Raw genomic sequence first — 16,697 nt, 5'->3', positions numbered from 1 at the left:
TTGCAATTTTGGCTTTAGCCCCTTTAATATCCTCCTTCCGTGAGCAGGGAAATTTCTAGTGCTGAAGACCACAATTTGCCTAAAATAGCTGTTGCAGTTATGGGGAACACAGAAAACCACAAAGCCGCTAGCAGTTAAAAATTGATGATAAAAGAGCCGTTTCTTTTCCATCTGAAAAGCCCAGCTTTTTGGTGCATTTTGTTCAGCCAGGTAATAGGTTGGTTGGTGCCCAGGTGCCTCAGAGCACATGAGTTAGATCCAAAGCATCAAGGCCTGAAAAAACAACTCTGGTGGCTGAAGCCAAAAACAACCCGCTTGGGCAGCCAACAGCAGAGAGGAGCAGAGGAGGGATGCGGTTGCCTTCTGGCATGGCTGAAGAGGACTGGAGCAGCACAGGCATGGTGAGCAGGTATCCCAGGTGTGGATAACCTCCCTGGACCTTTGAGGTACACAGAGGCAGCAGGAAAGCTGGGAGCCGTCTGGGAACCACCTGGGGATGGGAGACAACTGCAGCTCCCGAGGAATCGCCCGCTGCAGGACTCTGCTGGGTGGGGTTTGCAGTTGGGTCTTGAGGGCCCCTTGGACCATCTGGGGTCCCTCATATACCCAGCTCAAAAGCCACACATTGCCCCTAGCATTAAGGCTTAGCAGGTCCAACATTGGGCATCTGAATTTTTGCAAGAAGATGCAGATAGTCCCTGAGGAAGATTGCTTTCTGTTTATTTTCCTCACTGATAGAAGTAAAGCCTTTCTTCTTTCTGAACCGCTAAGGAGATGCGTACAGGCACATCGGGTGACAGGATTGCTTTGGCTGTAGGGAAGTCACTTAATCATTTGGTGCCTTCGTTTCCCCAGTTGTTAAGCAGAGATAATACTAACAAGCCAGTTTGTGCATTGCTCTGAAAATAGACCTGGGAACCCCAGCAGAGAGAAACAGTTTGGGGAACAGAACGGGAATAGTTCGTAGCAAGAAAATTTGAGCCGATTTATAAGGAGGAATCTTTCCCAGCCTTTGCTGCTCTTCTGCAGGCCATCAAGAAGATCTCCCAGGGTGCTTGAGCGTTGAACCACAGATAATTTTGTCTCTTAAATTCGTACATGCTGTGTATAGCAAAGCATTTAAAACCATGGATGCAAACCCTTTAATATTGTACTTTGGAAATTTTAATCTTGCGAGTACAGTTTTGCTGTTTTTTTTTTTTAATAAGAATATTTTATTTGAATATTGAGGGATTTGCGGAAAGACAGACTCCCAGACTATTGCGGGGTAAAGTAATAAACAGTTACCGCTTCTCTGTTCGAGATGGGGGCGGGGAAAGAGCACGCGCATGGCGGGACGTGGCATTTTTCTTTCACAGAAAGTAATCTCTAAAATTAGGGCTGCTACGCTGCAGTTTACCAAAAGATCCCAACCGTCAGCTGCTGGATGCGAGGGGTTTTCAGCCACTTCCACTGAGCTCAGGAGAGAAGGGTGTGCCGTTTCTGGAATGCTAAATAGACTCTTGTTGCAGCAAAAATAAATGGCAGTTCAGTAGCTCGGGAGGAAGGCAGGGCTGGAGCTGTCTTGGGCCAGCTGCCGAGGTGCCCCATAGCCTTGCACCAAACCTCTCCTCGCCGCTGTTACCCGTCGAACTAGGAGGAAAACGTCAGAAGAAGGGGGGCTGTTCGGCATGGCTGCTCTTCTCTGCTGGTGTTATTCCTCCTGGGCTTCTTGAGCTCTTATCTCCTCCACGGCCGCTCAGCTGCCTCTGGACTATGGAATAACCTTTTATTTTCTGCAGGTTGGAAATAAAATTGCAGATCAGATTGCAAGACAAATAATGGCTTAAAATGTGAAAAGTGAGGCTTCTGGCTAGCACAAAGGAGGAGAAATGCTGTGCTTATACGTTCCTTCCTATTTTTCTTTCTTGTGTGTTATTACTTGCTTGAGGTTTAGCGTCAGGAAATTCCCTGGCAGCTGAAGAGGCTTCGCATTCCAGGTTGCAGAGCACGGGGCAGCTGGCATTTAAACTTTACCGAGCTTCCAGCTGATGGGCTGGAAATAGGAGAACAGTTACTCAGCAAGGCGGTGTTTCGCCTCTGCCCAAACACTGTGCCTCTTTTCTTTCCAGATTAGCTTGTGGTTTGCTTTGCAGGTCTCCTAGTACGGAAGGAGCTGGCAGCGGGTGTGGCGTGAGAAATGCACCTAATCTGGAGCCTTTAATTTTCCGGTTTTCCGAGTGCTAATGAATCATTTCTGTTTGGGACAAGAAAGCGTCCTCGGGGTCCCAGCAGATGGGGAGGCAGCCTGGAGTGAGGAGGGACTTGGCAGTCGTGCTTTGTGTGATAGTTCAGTCTCTCTCCTGATCTCTCTGGAAATGTTATTTTCCTCTGCAAGGTTAAATTTTATTTGAATTTCTGAGTCTTCTGGCCTTAGTCATGTTGCATTGTGAAAACGGGTAGTCTTGGAGCCCGGAGAACTAACAACTCATTTGGTTTGGCATAGAGATGCTGCATGGAGTAAGCGAAATTGCATTCAGCTTTGGGTTGCCGAGTGCTCTAGCCTTTTATTCAAGGTAGCTGATGCTTGGAAAACCAGAAAGTTGATAACTTGGAGCCAGTGGTAGCATATATATATATATGTATGTATGTATTTATTTATATATATTGCAGGCATGTCAGTGCACTTGCACCTACCCTAATAAGCCTACTAGTTCAGTGCTAAAGGCTCTCACCATGTTACGTGGTAACACGTGCGGAGTTTGTTCTGTAAATTAAGTCAGGCGAGGTCATCGGTTTTATCGCACTGGGACCTCTGCCTCCACCATTAAAAAATATTATTAGCTATGAGTACATGGAGAGTGCACCGGTACTGTGCACAGCACAGAGCTGGAGTTATGCAGATGATTTGAATTAATAAAATGTGGCGCTTTCCATCTTCTAAGCAATTGATCGATTTGGTATTAATTGAATTCCCTTTATAAATGGGGAATGGCTGTATACGAATTAGGCAAATATGATACCGACTAGATTAATGCAAAGTATTGGATGGTCTCCAGTACTAACTAGTCTAACCTACTGCTAATTCAATGTATTTCTCTTCCTTGTCCGCACATCTCAGTCTTGGTTGAGTAGTACCATATATACCCACCAGAGAGATTGTTCCACAGTTGTGCAAAAGCCTGAGTTAGTAAATTAGCTTTTCTTCCCAAAAGGGGCTTTTACTTCTCCTTCCTATGTGTCTTCAAGGCAGCTAATCTTTCCCTTTTTACAGAAGTTTGGTCACTTGCTCAGTTTTATTTCCTCCACAATTATTTTTAAGTTAATTCTCAGACACTTGCCCAAGTTCATCACGTTTAGTATTTCAGCTTCTGCTGCTGTCTTCCTTGATGGTTCCCTGTGTTGGAAGTCACCAATCTTTTCTTTTACCAACCATGCACCCTTTTTCCAAGTGAACATGATCTTTGGCTCCTGAGATAAGGATTTTTAATATGAGGCAAAATGTCCTATCACGGAGATTTTGGATTGTAGAAGAGCATCCCAAAGGAAATGACGGAGCTCCTATTGCGTGGCCTGCCCAAAACCGAACCAGGCAAGACTTAGGGAAAGGTTTCAAGTAAGGACCAAATGACCACAGTATAGTTCTTGTCCACGTCTAGTTTCTGTCCATCTGCCATAGTTACTTAAATTTCCTATTTGTGTTCCAAATTGAAGCAGGAATTCTTGATCTTTTCCTTCACTCTTACCCTTGTTAAGGCAAAAACCCTGTCTGCAGAGGTTTCCCTGGGGCCCTTAATACTGTTTGTCTCTCTTCAGATTGCAGCTGACAAGTTACCCTCTTCCTGGCTTAATTGTATTTTGAGTGTTTTTTCCATGTGCTATCTGCAACTGTGGCAAATATTGTAAGTCATACAGTTATTTGCTTCTGCCAATAGATTAGTCTTGTCGCTCTGTAAAATCAAGGTCGCTGGTTATTATACATGAGAACTAATTAGCAGCACACCATAGTAACAAACATATTAATGGAAATAAATGTGTTTAGCTGTAGGTGCTGGTTACATACGATAGACGGTGATTACTGAATAACTGCAGGCAAAGAAGTTGAGGCAGAAAATCTTGTTTGCATGGGTGAACCTGCTGAGGACAAAGTTCTCGTACCACATGGCAGCAAGATAAAGAGAGATGGGTCTGAAGAGAAGTTTTAAGATTTCAGACATTTTTCCTGACATTATCTGTCTGTGTGTTTGCTCAGCTGCAGACAGTGCCGCCAGACAGCTACAAATGTGAGCATAACTTTATTATTTATGATTATAGCTTGGCTTCAGGCCAGCAATCAGATTTGGCTGAACTCCCTCTTGCAATCAGTGGGTTTGCGGCCTCTGGATGTACAAGCTGATGAGTTGGGCAGCAGCTCTCTGAGTAGCGAGATCATTCTTTGATATTTTTTTCAAGTTGATGACTGAGCAAATTGACAGTCATGTGCCTTCCCCGCCTAAAAAATAAAATGCGGCTTTAAAGCACATGAAATGATGATCTCAGAAACGGCCCAAGAAAGCTGAGGGCTTCCATAAAGAACGTGATTCTTTTAGGCCAAATCTGAAGGAAGCCACGGAGGTATAAATCATCCGAGTGTTGTTAGCTTCTTAGGAAAGATAGAGACCTTCAGTCTGCTGAGAAATTAGGATAGAGCTGTTAACGACTGTATCTGTCTGGCTCTTGTGAGAGTTGATTGCAAGCCCTAGCGCTCATGCCATTTAAAATGGAAAGAAGCAGTGGAGAACGGGCTGTAGGGAAGACTCGTCTCTGCAGACCTCCCAGTTAGGGAAGAGACTTGACTTAACCGGGCTTTTCTAGCTAAGGCTGTTACAGGCATCTGTCTTGTGTTTCCCACTGCCTTGACTGTGAACGCAGCAAGACGTTTTCAGCTACCCGTAAACTTTTCATCGATGCTAGTGACTCTGATGCTCCATTTAGCTATTACGCAGCAAATCGACTTCTGGCTAGCAGACGTGTTAGGAGATGCAGTGTTGCTCACGGTATTGCTGGTGGGGCTGCACGGGTGCTCATGCCAGTGCGCGCAGACACAGATTGCCCTTGCGATTCTGCAGTGACAGTCGCATAGAAGATGGGAGACAGTGTTCTGGTTTGACCTTTTTGTCATGCTAATCCTGGCAGGTTCAAAAGGAGTTTGAACCTTTGAGGTTACTGGCTGAATGCTACGTGTCTTCTGTTAGAGGGTTTTGCAAAAAAACTAAGTGCACATATCCCACACAGCCAGTTTTCCTAATAGCTACCAAGTATTTTCATTCACTTTTCTCCAAGCCAGCAATCCATGCTGCCAAAAATGTTGCTGTTGATGAGTATGAATGGAGCGCGACTGCCAAGAAATGTTTAAAATTGTGTCCGCTCTCACTGCTTTTTCCTTCCTTGAGTGATCAAAGCAGCTTCTTCCAAGACATAAAGATAAAAATTGGTATCTATGAACTTCCCAACATCACAAGCACGTTTCATCTGTTCCCCTTTTATAAGCCCCAACTAACATGCATTGCTGGCCTATCAACTTGTCTTAAATTTGAAGGCTGTTCCATCCGAAGGTCTTGGATCCCTTTACGGAGGGAGAAACTGAGAGCAGTGGAGCTGGTAACAGGATTAGGCTGAGGAATGTCGACTGTGTGCTTTAAAGCAGAGAATTTGTTTCAGTTTTATATTTCTTTCTCATTATGCCCGCACCTTCCATTGCTCCACCTTCCCCGGGGTCTGCGGTCCCTCCTTCGGGGTGAGGAACCGCAGATTTTGGTTGAACTAAAATGCCTCGTGCGGGTGGCACTTCTGCAGAGCCTGGTAGCATCGTATCTGTTCAGCAGGCTTTCTGCAGCCTTTCCCTGGAGATGAACACAAGTAGTTATTTGTTTTAGCTAGATCGTCTTTCATATCGCTCTCCCCACCAGCGTCTGGTTTCATAGCTTTAGCTTCCTTTGGCTATTACACTGTTTGTTTTTATTTTTAATGCGCATGCACACTGTATAAAAGTAAATCTCCGTTTTGGATATGTCCATATACTTTGCTTCTGCATTGCCGTAGCAGTCGAGACCAGCTTCCCCATCCCAGTGTGCTTTGCCTGGGATGAGATCCGAGACGTTTGGGTTTGGTCCTTGCTTCCCAAGCGTGAGGAAGGCGCTCGGAGCCTCGGCCTCTCGCCGGCTGTAAGCCGCCCGCCGCAGCCCTGGGAACTCAGCAGCCGCCAAGTGCGTTACCTCCCTGTTCGGGTTGTCTCGGTTTTATTCTCGGTATCCAGTCCCGAACGGACGTGGCTAGAACAGCTTTCCGCTAGCTCAAGGCGGAGAGGCCCGTGCGTTGCCTCTGGAGGGATTTGGTCTAATTCTTAGCTTTTTCTCCAGGAATTGCTGGGTTCCCGGACCAGCAGCTGTCTCCAGCGTTTCCACCGGTTTTGTGCTGCACCTCGTGCTCCCGCGGCGGCTGCCGGCAGCTCCTGGCAGGGCTTCGCTCGCGGTGCCCCGTGCCTCTCGGAGGGAAGCGGCCCGTGCTGCTGGGGCAGGGAAAGGAGGGGGAGAACGGCAGCGTGTGACTGACCGCGGGCCTAATCCTGCTCCGCCGGACAATAGGGCCTTTCTTCTCCCTCTGCTCTCCGGGCTGCTGCGCAGAATTAGAATTAGCAGGGAGGAATGTGGGAAGTAACTGCCGGCTTCGGTAGCGAGCATCGTTTGGCCAGAAGTCCTCAACCTCGAATGCTGCGACCCGGAGCATGCGGACGCGAGCGGCCTCGCGCCCCTGGCTGCGTCCTTCTGCGTGGAGAGGTCAATCCGGGAAGCAGCCGTCCTGGCGGGGTGTTGGCCACGCGCGCCCATCCCCTGTGGTCTCGGGCCCTCTGAACGCCTGCCGCGATGCCCTAGGCCTGCGGTGTGCTCGGGGAAGGCACGTGCTCTCGGGTTTGCCCCAGAAGCCTGAGTGCTCCTCCCGACGCCGTTTCATCCATCGCGTTTAAGCCTCAAGCACGCAAGGGATCCGAAGAGACCAGGCAGTGAGCCAGGGAGAGGGAGACGGCAGAGCCGCTTGGCAGGAGGAACCGAGAGCAGGGAGGGAACCAGCTGCTGGTGACCAAGAGAAGAGGAGGGTGGGAGCTTGGGCTGATGGCGAGGGAGGGAGTTTGCTCCCTGCCTGGACCTGCTGACCCAGCAGCGTGCTCGCCCGCGAGCCTGGTCTTTAAAGAGAGCCGTACAAGTAATTTATTAATGGTCTTTTACTTTCCTGTGTCAATAAATTTGAATAGAATCAGGAAAATTGGACTTCTACAAGTGATGTGGCACCTGTTGGGGGGCGAAACTGTTTTCCGTTGTGCATGTGGCTTTTTTTTTCCTCTTCTGTTTTGTTTTTGTCTGAGGGCAGTTCTGTCGGTTCAGGTTCCCGGTGCTTCAGAAGGAATTTTCAGTTTCTCAAACCTGAATTTAATTTAAAAACACCTCTAAATGTCAGGGTGTACAAGGCCCCCCCCCCCCCCCCCCCCGCCCCGAGAAACCAAGCTGCCTTGGGTTTAAATATGTCAGAAAGGGTTTCACAAAGCAGCAAGCAGGTTCCTGAACTTAAAATAGCTCTCCTAAAGGTAAGGGCTCCTTTAGTCTCAGCAGCTTTGCTCGGGGTTGTGGTTAGCCTCTCTCTTCCTTCTTCTCTTGTAGGTTTACCAAGAACCTCTCCCCGGACAAAATCAACCTGAGCACGCTGAAAGGGCAGGGGCAGCTGACGAACCTGGAGCTGGATGAGGAGGTGCTGCAGAATGTGCTGGAGCTGCCCACCTGGCTCGCCATCACCCGGGTCTACTGTAACAAGGCGTCTATCAGGGTGAGCAGAGGAGGTTGCTCTCGCCGCCTCCCCAAAGGCAGCTGGGACCTTCCAGGGACAGCTTGCGTTTGTCACCCAGGAATTTCTGCTAAAGAATCCCGATGTGATTCAGTTCGCATACCCGAAGCCCTGGGCATCGGGTGTGAGATTGGCTAGTTTAATACCACGAGATAGGCGTAACAGGCGTGAGCAGAGTCCTTCCTTGCCAAGCATTCTGCCTCTGACAGTGGCCACCAGCAGATGTTTGAGGATGGGCAGAAGCACAGGGGAAGCGTGCTGTGGCGATTTGTGACACGGAGATGTTTTAAGCCAGCAGTGAGGTCTTTTATTTAATAGTCCCTAATGAATTTCCACAAATGTGCCCAGATGTTTTCTGGATCTGCTTACTTTAATATCCAGAGCATCCTGTGGCAAAGAATCTCACAGCTTAACTACATGTCTGCTTTTGCTTATTTCAAGCCTGCACATACCAGTTTTATTTGATAATCTGCTGGTTCTGCTGTTGGAAGAAATGGTGACAGTTGTTCCCTGCTCACCACCTCCATGTCACTTAGGATTTTACAGGCCTCCCTGTTTGGCCGTTCCGTCCCATTTCCCTGCCATTTTGATAGCTGAGGAGTTTTCTGTGTCTTCCGCCATCCCCACTGACTTATCTGTTAATGCTAAGGAAGGACAAGTCACACAGACCTCCAACAGGAATAGGAAGGAGGAAGAAATCAAGTGCAGTTCTCTGAAAGCCTAAGTATGCTGGGAGATATTGTAAAATAACTTGAACTTAAGTCTTAATTGTTGAAAATGTGACCCTTAAGAAATGCATGAATGGTGCCTGTGAAAACCTGCGCTCTCTGCTCCCAGTCCGCCTATGTGCCCACAGTTGCCCAGTTTACATGCATAATTGCTGAAATTGCACATGCACTTGCAGTTACACTTTTGCACACTGAACCTTCTTGTAATTTTTCCTCCTTGTGCTTTTTAGAGCAAGAAATTGATTTTTCTTCAGTTGATATGAAATGCCAGATTGTTTAATCTCAGTTGATATTAACCACAGTTGCATTACATTAATGCAGAAGTGTTTAGTGTATGGAAGAGACTTGCTATGAAGGAAGTATGGTTCTACTCTACCAAGTGACATTAAAAATGAGCCTTACTCATCTGATCTGCTCTGTGTGTTTTTTAGTCAGATCTGCTTAATTTAGTAACAAACATTTGTTCTCCCTCCTACGAGAACTGCAGAATAAGTGTTGCTATGAGAGAATAAAATGGATCTTTAGGTTTGTGCACAATCTTAAAAAGATTTACCTGACTTCCAATGTCAGCAGCAATTAATTGTAAACTCTTTAAGGACAACAAAATTCCCCATAAAGGAATAAGAAAAATCAGAATTTGAACTGCAGAACATCTACTGCTGGTGATGACATGAGAGACCTAAAAGCTGAGCTGGATTTATAGGGCTCACTTGTCAATGTGAGCCTGTTTGACCTGAATTGAGTGAGACGTGATGGATTGTTACTGTGGTCATTTTTCAGAACAGAACTTTTGGTCCCCTAGCAATTTCTCAAACTGTGTAATGTAAAGATAACTCTTGTAACCTCAACTTTATTGTTTCAGATCCAGTGGACAAAACTGAAAACACACCCAATCTGCCTGGTAATGTTTCCTCTCTTATTCATTCCTTTTCTTCCTCCCTCTTTTTAGCCTCTCCTACATGAGAGAAATTGTGCAGAGGGAAACTATGAAGTACGTACTCAAATCTTCATTTGACCTAAAGCCTCTAGGCACTTCACACACAGAGGAAGGGCAGTTCTGAGAATAGTCTTGTTGGGAGATGAGTGACATCCCAGGAGAGCCACATTTCACTGCAGGATGAAGCTGAGCTGAGCCCTCAGCAGAGTTCAGGGCAACCTTGTGCCTGGTTTTTGTTATTTGTTTTCCCTCCACTTTTGGGGATTCAGATTACCCAACAATCCTGGCAGTGATCATGCAAGAGCTTTAACACATGCCTCTCTAAGAGTTTTATGAGACTCCAGAGCTTGGTTACGCCTGCCCTCATGTCCCAGATGTAAGGCTGTTAGGCTGAGCTTGAGGCTTAGTCTTAACTCTCTTGCCCCCGTGTTCTTCCTTTGCAGTATCTGGATAAAGTGGAGGTGGAGATGCGAACATGCGAAGAGCCTCGGCCCCCCAACGGACAGTCTCCCATCGCCCTTGCTGCAGGTCAAAGGTCAGACCCCCAAACCCTGTGATTTCTTTCTGCCTCAGTACTGGTGTATGGGTGGCAGTTGTTCTCACCAGTTATCCACTCGCCCCCTTGGATTCAGGTTTAAGTGGTTCTAATATTGCTTATAAGCCTTGGAGTGTCTCCGGGGCTTTCATATGCCACCTGCAGCCCTACCTCTACCTCGGCCTTTTATTGTTACAAATGAGGATTCTGAGGGTTCTTCTCTTCACAGTGAATATGGCTTTGCTGAAAAAGTGGTGGAGGGGATGTTTATCGTTGTCAATTCCATCACCATCAAGATTCACTCCAAGGCCTTTCATGCCTCTTTTGAGCTATGGCAGCTCCAAGGCTATAGTGTCAACCCCAACTGGCAACAGAGTGACTTGCGGCTCACCCGCATTACTGACCCGCAGAGAGGAGAGGTAAAATGCTTTCTTGTGTTGTCTGTCATAGTGCACACAGAAGAGTGGTGCTCTGTGCTTCCCCAGGGGTCTGGTGGAATTGGGGACTTGTCTGAATTCTCACACCGTGTCTGCAGGGAGCTGCAGTGAACTTGCCTACCGCTTGCTGGAACGGAGCGGCTGAGAGCTAATCTGTGGCCAGGGCTTTCTCTGAGCACCCTCTAATCTGAGAGAATGAAGCTGAAGAAGCTCTGAATGCCCGTGTTGTTTGTCTGTTTTTAAACTCTCAGTGAGAGAGAGAGAGGCTTAGATGTTACTTAGGGCATGACTTCTCTTTTGTACTAGGATCACAGAAAAGTGTTTTGAAAGATTCTCCGTGGCCCTATTTAATTCCACATCTTCTAGAGCTACAGTTTAATCCTTGAAGTTGATGAAAATCTCAGTATTTTCCTATTTTTTTTTCTCCATCTGAGTAGGTTTTGACATTCAAAGAGCTCACCTGGCAGACACTTCGGATAGAAGCAGATGCCACTGACAATGGAGATCAGGATCCTGTTACTACTCCTCTGAGACTCATTACCAACCAAGGGAGGATCCAGATCTCTCTCAAGAGAAGGGTGAGTGTTTCCCCCATACTTTACAGGATACAATCTCACTGCCTGGTGCAATGATGATGCATATTTCCTCCCACAGTCCTCGGCAACGGTGCTTTTCCTTCACAAATGCTGAGCCCAAGCTGCTCTATCTCTCTGTGTTTTCTGTTGGAAATGGCTGTGTTCTTATCAAATGTCAAAGCAGTTTATTCCTCAGGGGAGGATGTATGGAGCAAGTTTTAAAATCCGTTGTTACATCCTGAGGAGATCTGTCATTTTTTTACTGAGAACTTGAAGCCTGGTAACCTTATTTTTAGCAGTCAACAGAAATGTGATGAAGAGTAGATGCAAAAATTTAAATCATCTCATGTCTTTGCTTTTTTGAGCAGTGAGCAACTTGCCTCCTAAAGAGGAGGTAGCTTTGACTAGCTCTCTTCTCGGTTAAGGTACTATGGACATCCACCATATGAACAAACTTCTCTCTCAGATGAGTTTCAGAGCAGTAACTCTTGTTTCTGCTAAAGCTTATGTGTTTTATGAGGAATATATGTACATGATTGCAATTTCTAAAAGTCCCTGCATCTTTCATGCTGTTTCAGACCAAAGATTGCAATGTGGTGGCATCTAAGCTGATGTTTCTCCTTGATGACCTGCTCTGGGTGTTGACAGACTCTCAGCTGAAAGCAATGATGAAGTATGCAGAGTCTCTGAGTGAAGCCATGGAGAAGTCTGCCCAGCAGAGGAAAAGCTTGGCACCAGAGTCTGTACAGGTCAGTGAACCATGATTTAGGTAGAAACCTGCCAGAAAAACAGGACGAAGTGGAAGAGAGAGTCTGTGTTTGTGTGTCATCTGGCCCTTGTGTACAGAGCATCTCCCTGATGGGAAGTAGTATGCTCACCTGGTGCCGGCTCAGGGAATGGTGAAGGGAGTTGGATGCGTTGCCAATAAGCGTTAGAGAACATTCTTAAATAGTCACGGGGTAGGTTCTGTCAAGGGTGGGGGAAATGGTGATAAGTCGCGTGGCTTTCCAGATGGGGCTGTCATGTGGAAAGTTGCAGAGGGTCCCATAGGCATTAGATTTGGTAATAAGCAGTAAACATGTTCTAGATAAAATCTTTTCTGCTTCCGAATGACAATCTGTGTAGGACTGGGAGAAGGGACTTTCTTGTTATAATAAATAATTATGACATAAAATCATAATGAGCTGTGATGCTCAAGGGAAAACATTGGCGTCAGATTCACTGTGGTTTGGGGAGAGGCTGGGTTTTTTCCTTCCTGATACTCTGGAGAGTGCTCTCAGTCTTTTCAGTTGTTCTTATTTTTTCTCTGGTTTACACATAGTTTAGCAGTGTTTGAGAACCTTAAAACAGCTGCTTCTACCAGTAACCCCAAACCTCCCTTACCACTTTCCTAATGTTTCCAAGATGCTGTGCTGAGTAATGGTTTGAATGTTGCAGAATAAATGCAAAGGGCAGAGGATGAAAAATGTTCCTGGGGACAGGGAGCATGAGGGAAGAGGCCCATCACTGCTGGTGGTGAAAGCTCTGGGGAAGGAGGGCGCAGTGAGATTACACAGAGGAGGGGGATCAGGAATACCTGGCCTTTTTCATCCAGGAGTCTCAAAGCATTTTCTGAAATAAGTGAACAGTAGTTTGGTGTAGATGAGGCAGAACCACAGATGAAGAATTTTGCCCGTGAGAGCATGGGGAAGGGCCCAGATCTCTGGATTCCCAGTTAGATTTCTTCAAACTAATACCTTCCAATCTGGAGGAATACAAGGGTTACTTTTAATTGCATCATAATCACTTTTTTTGCTTTCTCTTAGTACTTACCAGACTTGTTTCTCTCTAACAGATCACACCGCCTGCTCCAAGTACCCAGCAGTCCTGGTCTCAGTCATTTGGAGTCAGCCCAAGTGCAAGTAGCATTGGCCAATACTTCGATAAACATGACATGAAAGAGTCATCGTACCACCTCCTCATCTCGCGCCTGGACCTGCACATCTGTGATGATAGCCACACTCGGGAGTCAGGTACCTAACTGAGAGCAGTATTGGGAAAAGACTGCAAGAGGAAGAAATTAATCCAGTTATCAGTTTTCCCTCTTGAGGGAGGATTTTCCTGTTGAAAGCAAGCGTCTTTTGTGTTACTGATTCCCAGTGAGGCAGTGGGCGGTGGCTCAGCCTTATGAGGCTGATGGAGAGATCGGTTCTGTGTGTCTGAGCTAGATATTGGAAAATCTTTCTTGGCTCAGTGGGACAAACGTGGGGAAGTCTATCAGCGGAAATGTTAACAGTGTCTTGGATGAGGCACTAGAGGATGTGCTCTAGGAACAATCTGGTATTGTGCAAAGGAGATAAGACATGATATAATAAATCACTCCATTTGGTGAGAAAATGTAATACTTGACAGTGTAACGGTGTTCCTTGGAATGTCCTAAACAAGGATTCTCTGCCACTTTTGACAGACCATTTCCCTGCCTGTTCAGTTGTGTATATATAATTAATTGTATTATTCATAGCTCCCCCCTACCGAGGTATACTTTAATTACTTTTTCTCTCTTTTGAGATAAAGGTGCTTTTCTTCCTTTCTCTTACTCCTTCACTGCACAGCAATCTCTAGTGTTTGTTCCTACACGTCTGCCTTGAAAAAACACCCTTAATTACCCCTACCCACACCCATCACTATTACAGGTGCTTTTTTTTGTCTGTGCATCACCTCCTCCTTCTGAGCTGTTGTTATCACCATCTCAGTGCAGTTTTGCTGTCTTTATTTCACTAGCGCTGGTTATTGTAGTGAAAAGCGTAATTGATAGGGGCCTGGGAAGCGATGGGATCTTACAGTCTGGTATTTGAGATTCAAGGTCTGGTTGTTCGGTATAAACAGTTTCATTCTGTTGACTGTTTCTTTGTCTAGGGCAAAGTGTTTTGGTACTGCTTTTAAAAAGAAAATATCCTAATACTGGCCTTGGTGGCAATCAGTCCGCAGTTCTGAATTCTTCTGGGTCAGGACTTGCATTGCAGAGGTGTTCATGCGTTTCTTTTTTCTGTTTTCCACAGGCACTTTGAAGCACGGGATGCTGGGAGGTGCTATGCAGCTGACGTTCAGGAGGATGGCCTTTGACTATTATCCTTTCCACAGGGCAGGTAAGGGAGTGTCTCCCAACTTGGGAAGAGAGATTAAAAAAAGAATTTAGAGAACAATGATGCTACGTGGCTTCAAGCAGGATTGGAAGAAAGGCTGCACAAAGGATTTGTGATTTAAATCCTTGTGGGCAGGGTTAATCTAATTTACCTCTTTGTAGATGAGGTAGGTTTAACCAGGTTTAACCTCCTGGCAAAATAGAGTGCAAAGCAAGGAATAAGTTGCTATCTGTTATAAAGCCATAAAGTTGAATATTTGGATACCTTTTCAGTTGCTTCAGCTCTGGATCTGGTTCTTACATGTGCCTAGTCGATTTGAAAGGGTTATAGGATGTATCTCAGGAGAAAATCTGTTGTTAACTGAAGAATAAAGAAAAGCTGGCAGGGGCAGCTCTGTTATGTGGAAGCCTGCTCTTGTTTCACGAGCATTTAGTGCGCTGCATATTGCATGTTCCAGAGTTGGGGTATCAACGAAAGGGAATGCTCTACAGATTTACATACGTTTGAGGGGAGCAACAGGATTGTGTACATCCAGGAACCTCATTTGAAAGCCAGGATGTTTGTTTTCATGCAGGAGATGCCTGCAAGCACTGGGTGAGGTATAGTGAGGCCATGGAAACCCGGGGACAGTGGGCAAAAAAGTTGGTCAGTGAATTTCAAAGCAAGATTGAGAAGCATTATGAAGAAATGGACCCTTCGTTTACCAGGACTCCATTTTCTCCCTTCAAAAAGAAACCAGGTAACGATGTTTGATACAATTTCTGGTAAAGCAGAAGATGGTAACAGCTTTACTCCATCCAGCAGTATCTCTAGGTACATTTCACCAACTTAGCAGGCTGATTTGTTGGTGCAGAAATCCACAGCACACTAAAAATTGTAAATTCCATGACAAAGTAAAATGCATATCATACCAGAATGACACCGCAAGGAGAATGGACATATTGCAGTAGTCACTTTCCTAGCTTGTTTACTGGATTTTTCCATAAGCGAGTACATAATGAGCAATGAAATGCCCCAAGTGCCCAAAGATACCAAAAGCCTGTCTGAAGAACTTGTTTTTTTGCTACAGGGCATGCTGATCTTTCCCTGTGTTCTTCTTTCACAAGTACTAAATTTTTTACTGCCTAGCAGTGCCCATTTGTTTATAATTCTGGTCTGTTATTTCCAATCTATAAGCGCATATGTGTTTTTCAGGACTCCGTGGCATTGATGGTGAAGTTCACCACAAAGAAGATAAGTAAAACCCTGGCTGATTCTGCTCTTCCATCCCAACAGATACTTTGCCGAGTCCTCATAAAAGTCCCTCAGAGAAAGGCCGTGTCCCTCCCTCAAGCTTGCCACAACTCCGGCACCCTTCCTGGAACCGCCTTCGATCTAGCTGTGTGGTAGTTCGAGTGGATGACCTAGACGTTCACCAGGTAGGGACTTAGGCAGTGCCTGGAAATGAGCTAATGTCCATTGTTTGTGTCTTTTTTCTAAGTAATCATTTAATCCAATGCAATGGAAATAAATCATGCAAACCTCATGTCATCCAAGCCAAACAAAATTCTGCAACCAGGGAACCCAGATGCCTTTATTGTGTTGCATGTACAACTTTTAAACCAAGCATGAACTGCAGATAACTTTCGTATTCAGTGGAAACTGCACGCATAACCACAGAGTTTCTGCAGAATCCCGAGCTATGTGCCCTGTCTGTTCATATCTAAACTTTCATCAAGCATAAGGCAAGCTCAGAATAAAAGATTTGTTCATTTGAAAAATTAGTAAGTGTATGGATTTTGATAGGGGAGGAGTAAGTCTTCCTCATGCTTTCTGACCCAGGAGAGAAAGGATCACCGGACTGGATCAGACCCCGCATTAATATACCCTGTATCCCTCATAAGCAGATAATCAGTACCAGACGCTATAATGGATTTATCAAGATGTTGTTAATCCTGAAGAATGCTAAAATAGATTTCAGTTCTGTTTATTCACACCACCTAATTCTGATGGTCATGGCTTTTACTAGTAGTTATGGGAGAGATAAAGAACGAAATTCCCTCAAACGAAAGGAGTCGAAGTTATTAACATGTAGAAAAAGTTTTATTTTTGTTTGTAAACAGAGTATGTTTGTGTAAATGAGATGGATTGAATGTGGAAGACTGCAGGGTTACTGGGACACTTTATTTTGCGAAATCTGAATTTAGCACAACTGCTTACCATTGCGTTTGCAGGTTTCTACAGCTGGTCAACACAGTAAGAAACCCTCCACCTTGCTTTCGTGTAGTAGAAAATTCCTCAACCTTCCAGATCAGGTCTCTGCAATCCATATTGAATTCACAGAGTATTACTTCCCCGACAATCAGGACTTTCCAGGTAATATACCAAGGTTAGCACCTTCTTTCACAAGCTTCTTAAAGAATCAATCCACTCTTAATTCTTTAGGTCTGTTAACCCTCTTACAGTTTCTTGGGGGGCGGGGGGGTTCTTCCAGTTTCCTGATGTCTGCCTTTCTCTGTGTGGGGGGAGGTTT

General features: G+C 45.6%; 1 protein-coding gene across 1 annotated transcript in view; it reads left to right on the top strand.

Annotated features, from left to right (window-relative positions):
* BLTP3A (bridge-like lipid transfer protein family member 3A) overlaps positions 1 to 16,697 on the top strand; it is a 35,656-nt gene that overhangs the window by 6,137 nt on the left and 12,822 nt on the right. Inside the window, exons 2-12 of the mRNA XM_064498100.1 lie at positions 7,671 to 7,833; positions 9,442 to 9,480; positions 9,960 to 10,051; positions 10,281 to 10,470; positions 10,926 to 11,066; positions 11,642 to 11,812; positions 12,898 to 13,075; positions 14,102 to 14,188; positions 14,760 to 14,924; positions 15,461 to 15,603; positions 16,399 to 16,540. Coding sequence (XP_064354170.1) covers positions 7,671 to 7,833; positions 9,442 to 9,480; positions 9,960 to 10,051; positions 10,281 to 10,470; positions 10,926 to 11,066; positions 11,642 to 11,812; positions 12,898 to 13,075; positions 14,102 to 14,188; positions 14,760 to 14,924; positions 15,461 to 15,603; positions 16,399 to 16,540 — 1,511 coding nt within the window. The remainder of the gene's footprint in view (positions 1 to 7,670; positions 7,834 to 9,441; positions 9,481 to 9,959; positions 10,052 to 10,280; positions 10,471 to 10,925; positions 11,067 to 11,641; positions 11,813 to 12,897; positions 13,076 to 14,101; positions 14,189 to 14,759; positions 14,925 to 15,460; positions 15,604 to 16,398; positions 16,541 to 16,697) is intronic.

This window comes from Dromaius novaehollandiae, chromosome 27 (assembly GCF_036370855.1).
Source record: "Dromaius novaehollandiae isolate bDroNov1 chromosome 27, bDroNov1.hap1, whole genome shotgun sequence".
Lineage (NCBI taxonomy): Eukaryota > Metazoa > Chordata > Aves > Casuariiformes > Dromaiidae > Dromaius > Dromaius novaehollandiae.
The sequence above is the reverse complement of the archived record's forward strand: the minus strand, read 5'-3'. Positions and strand labels throughout refer to the sequence as shown.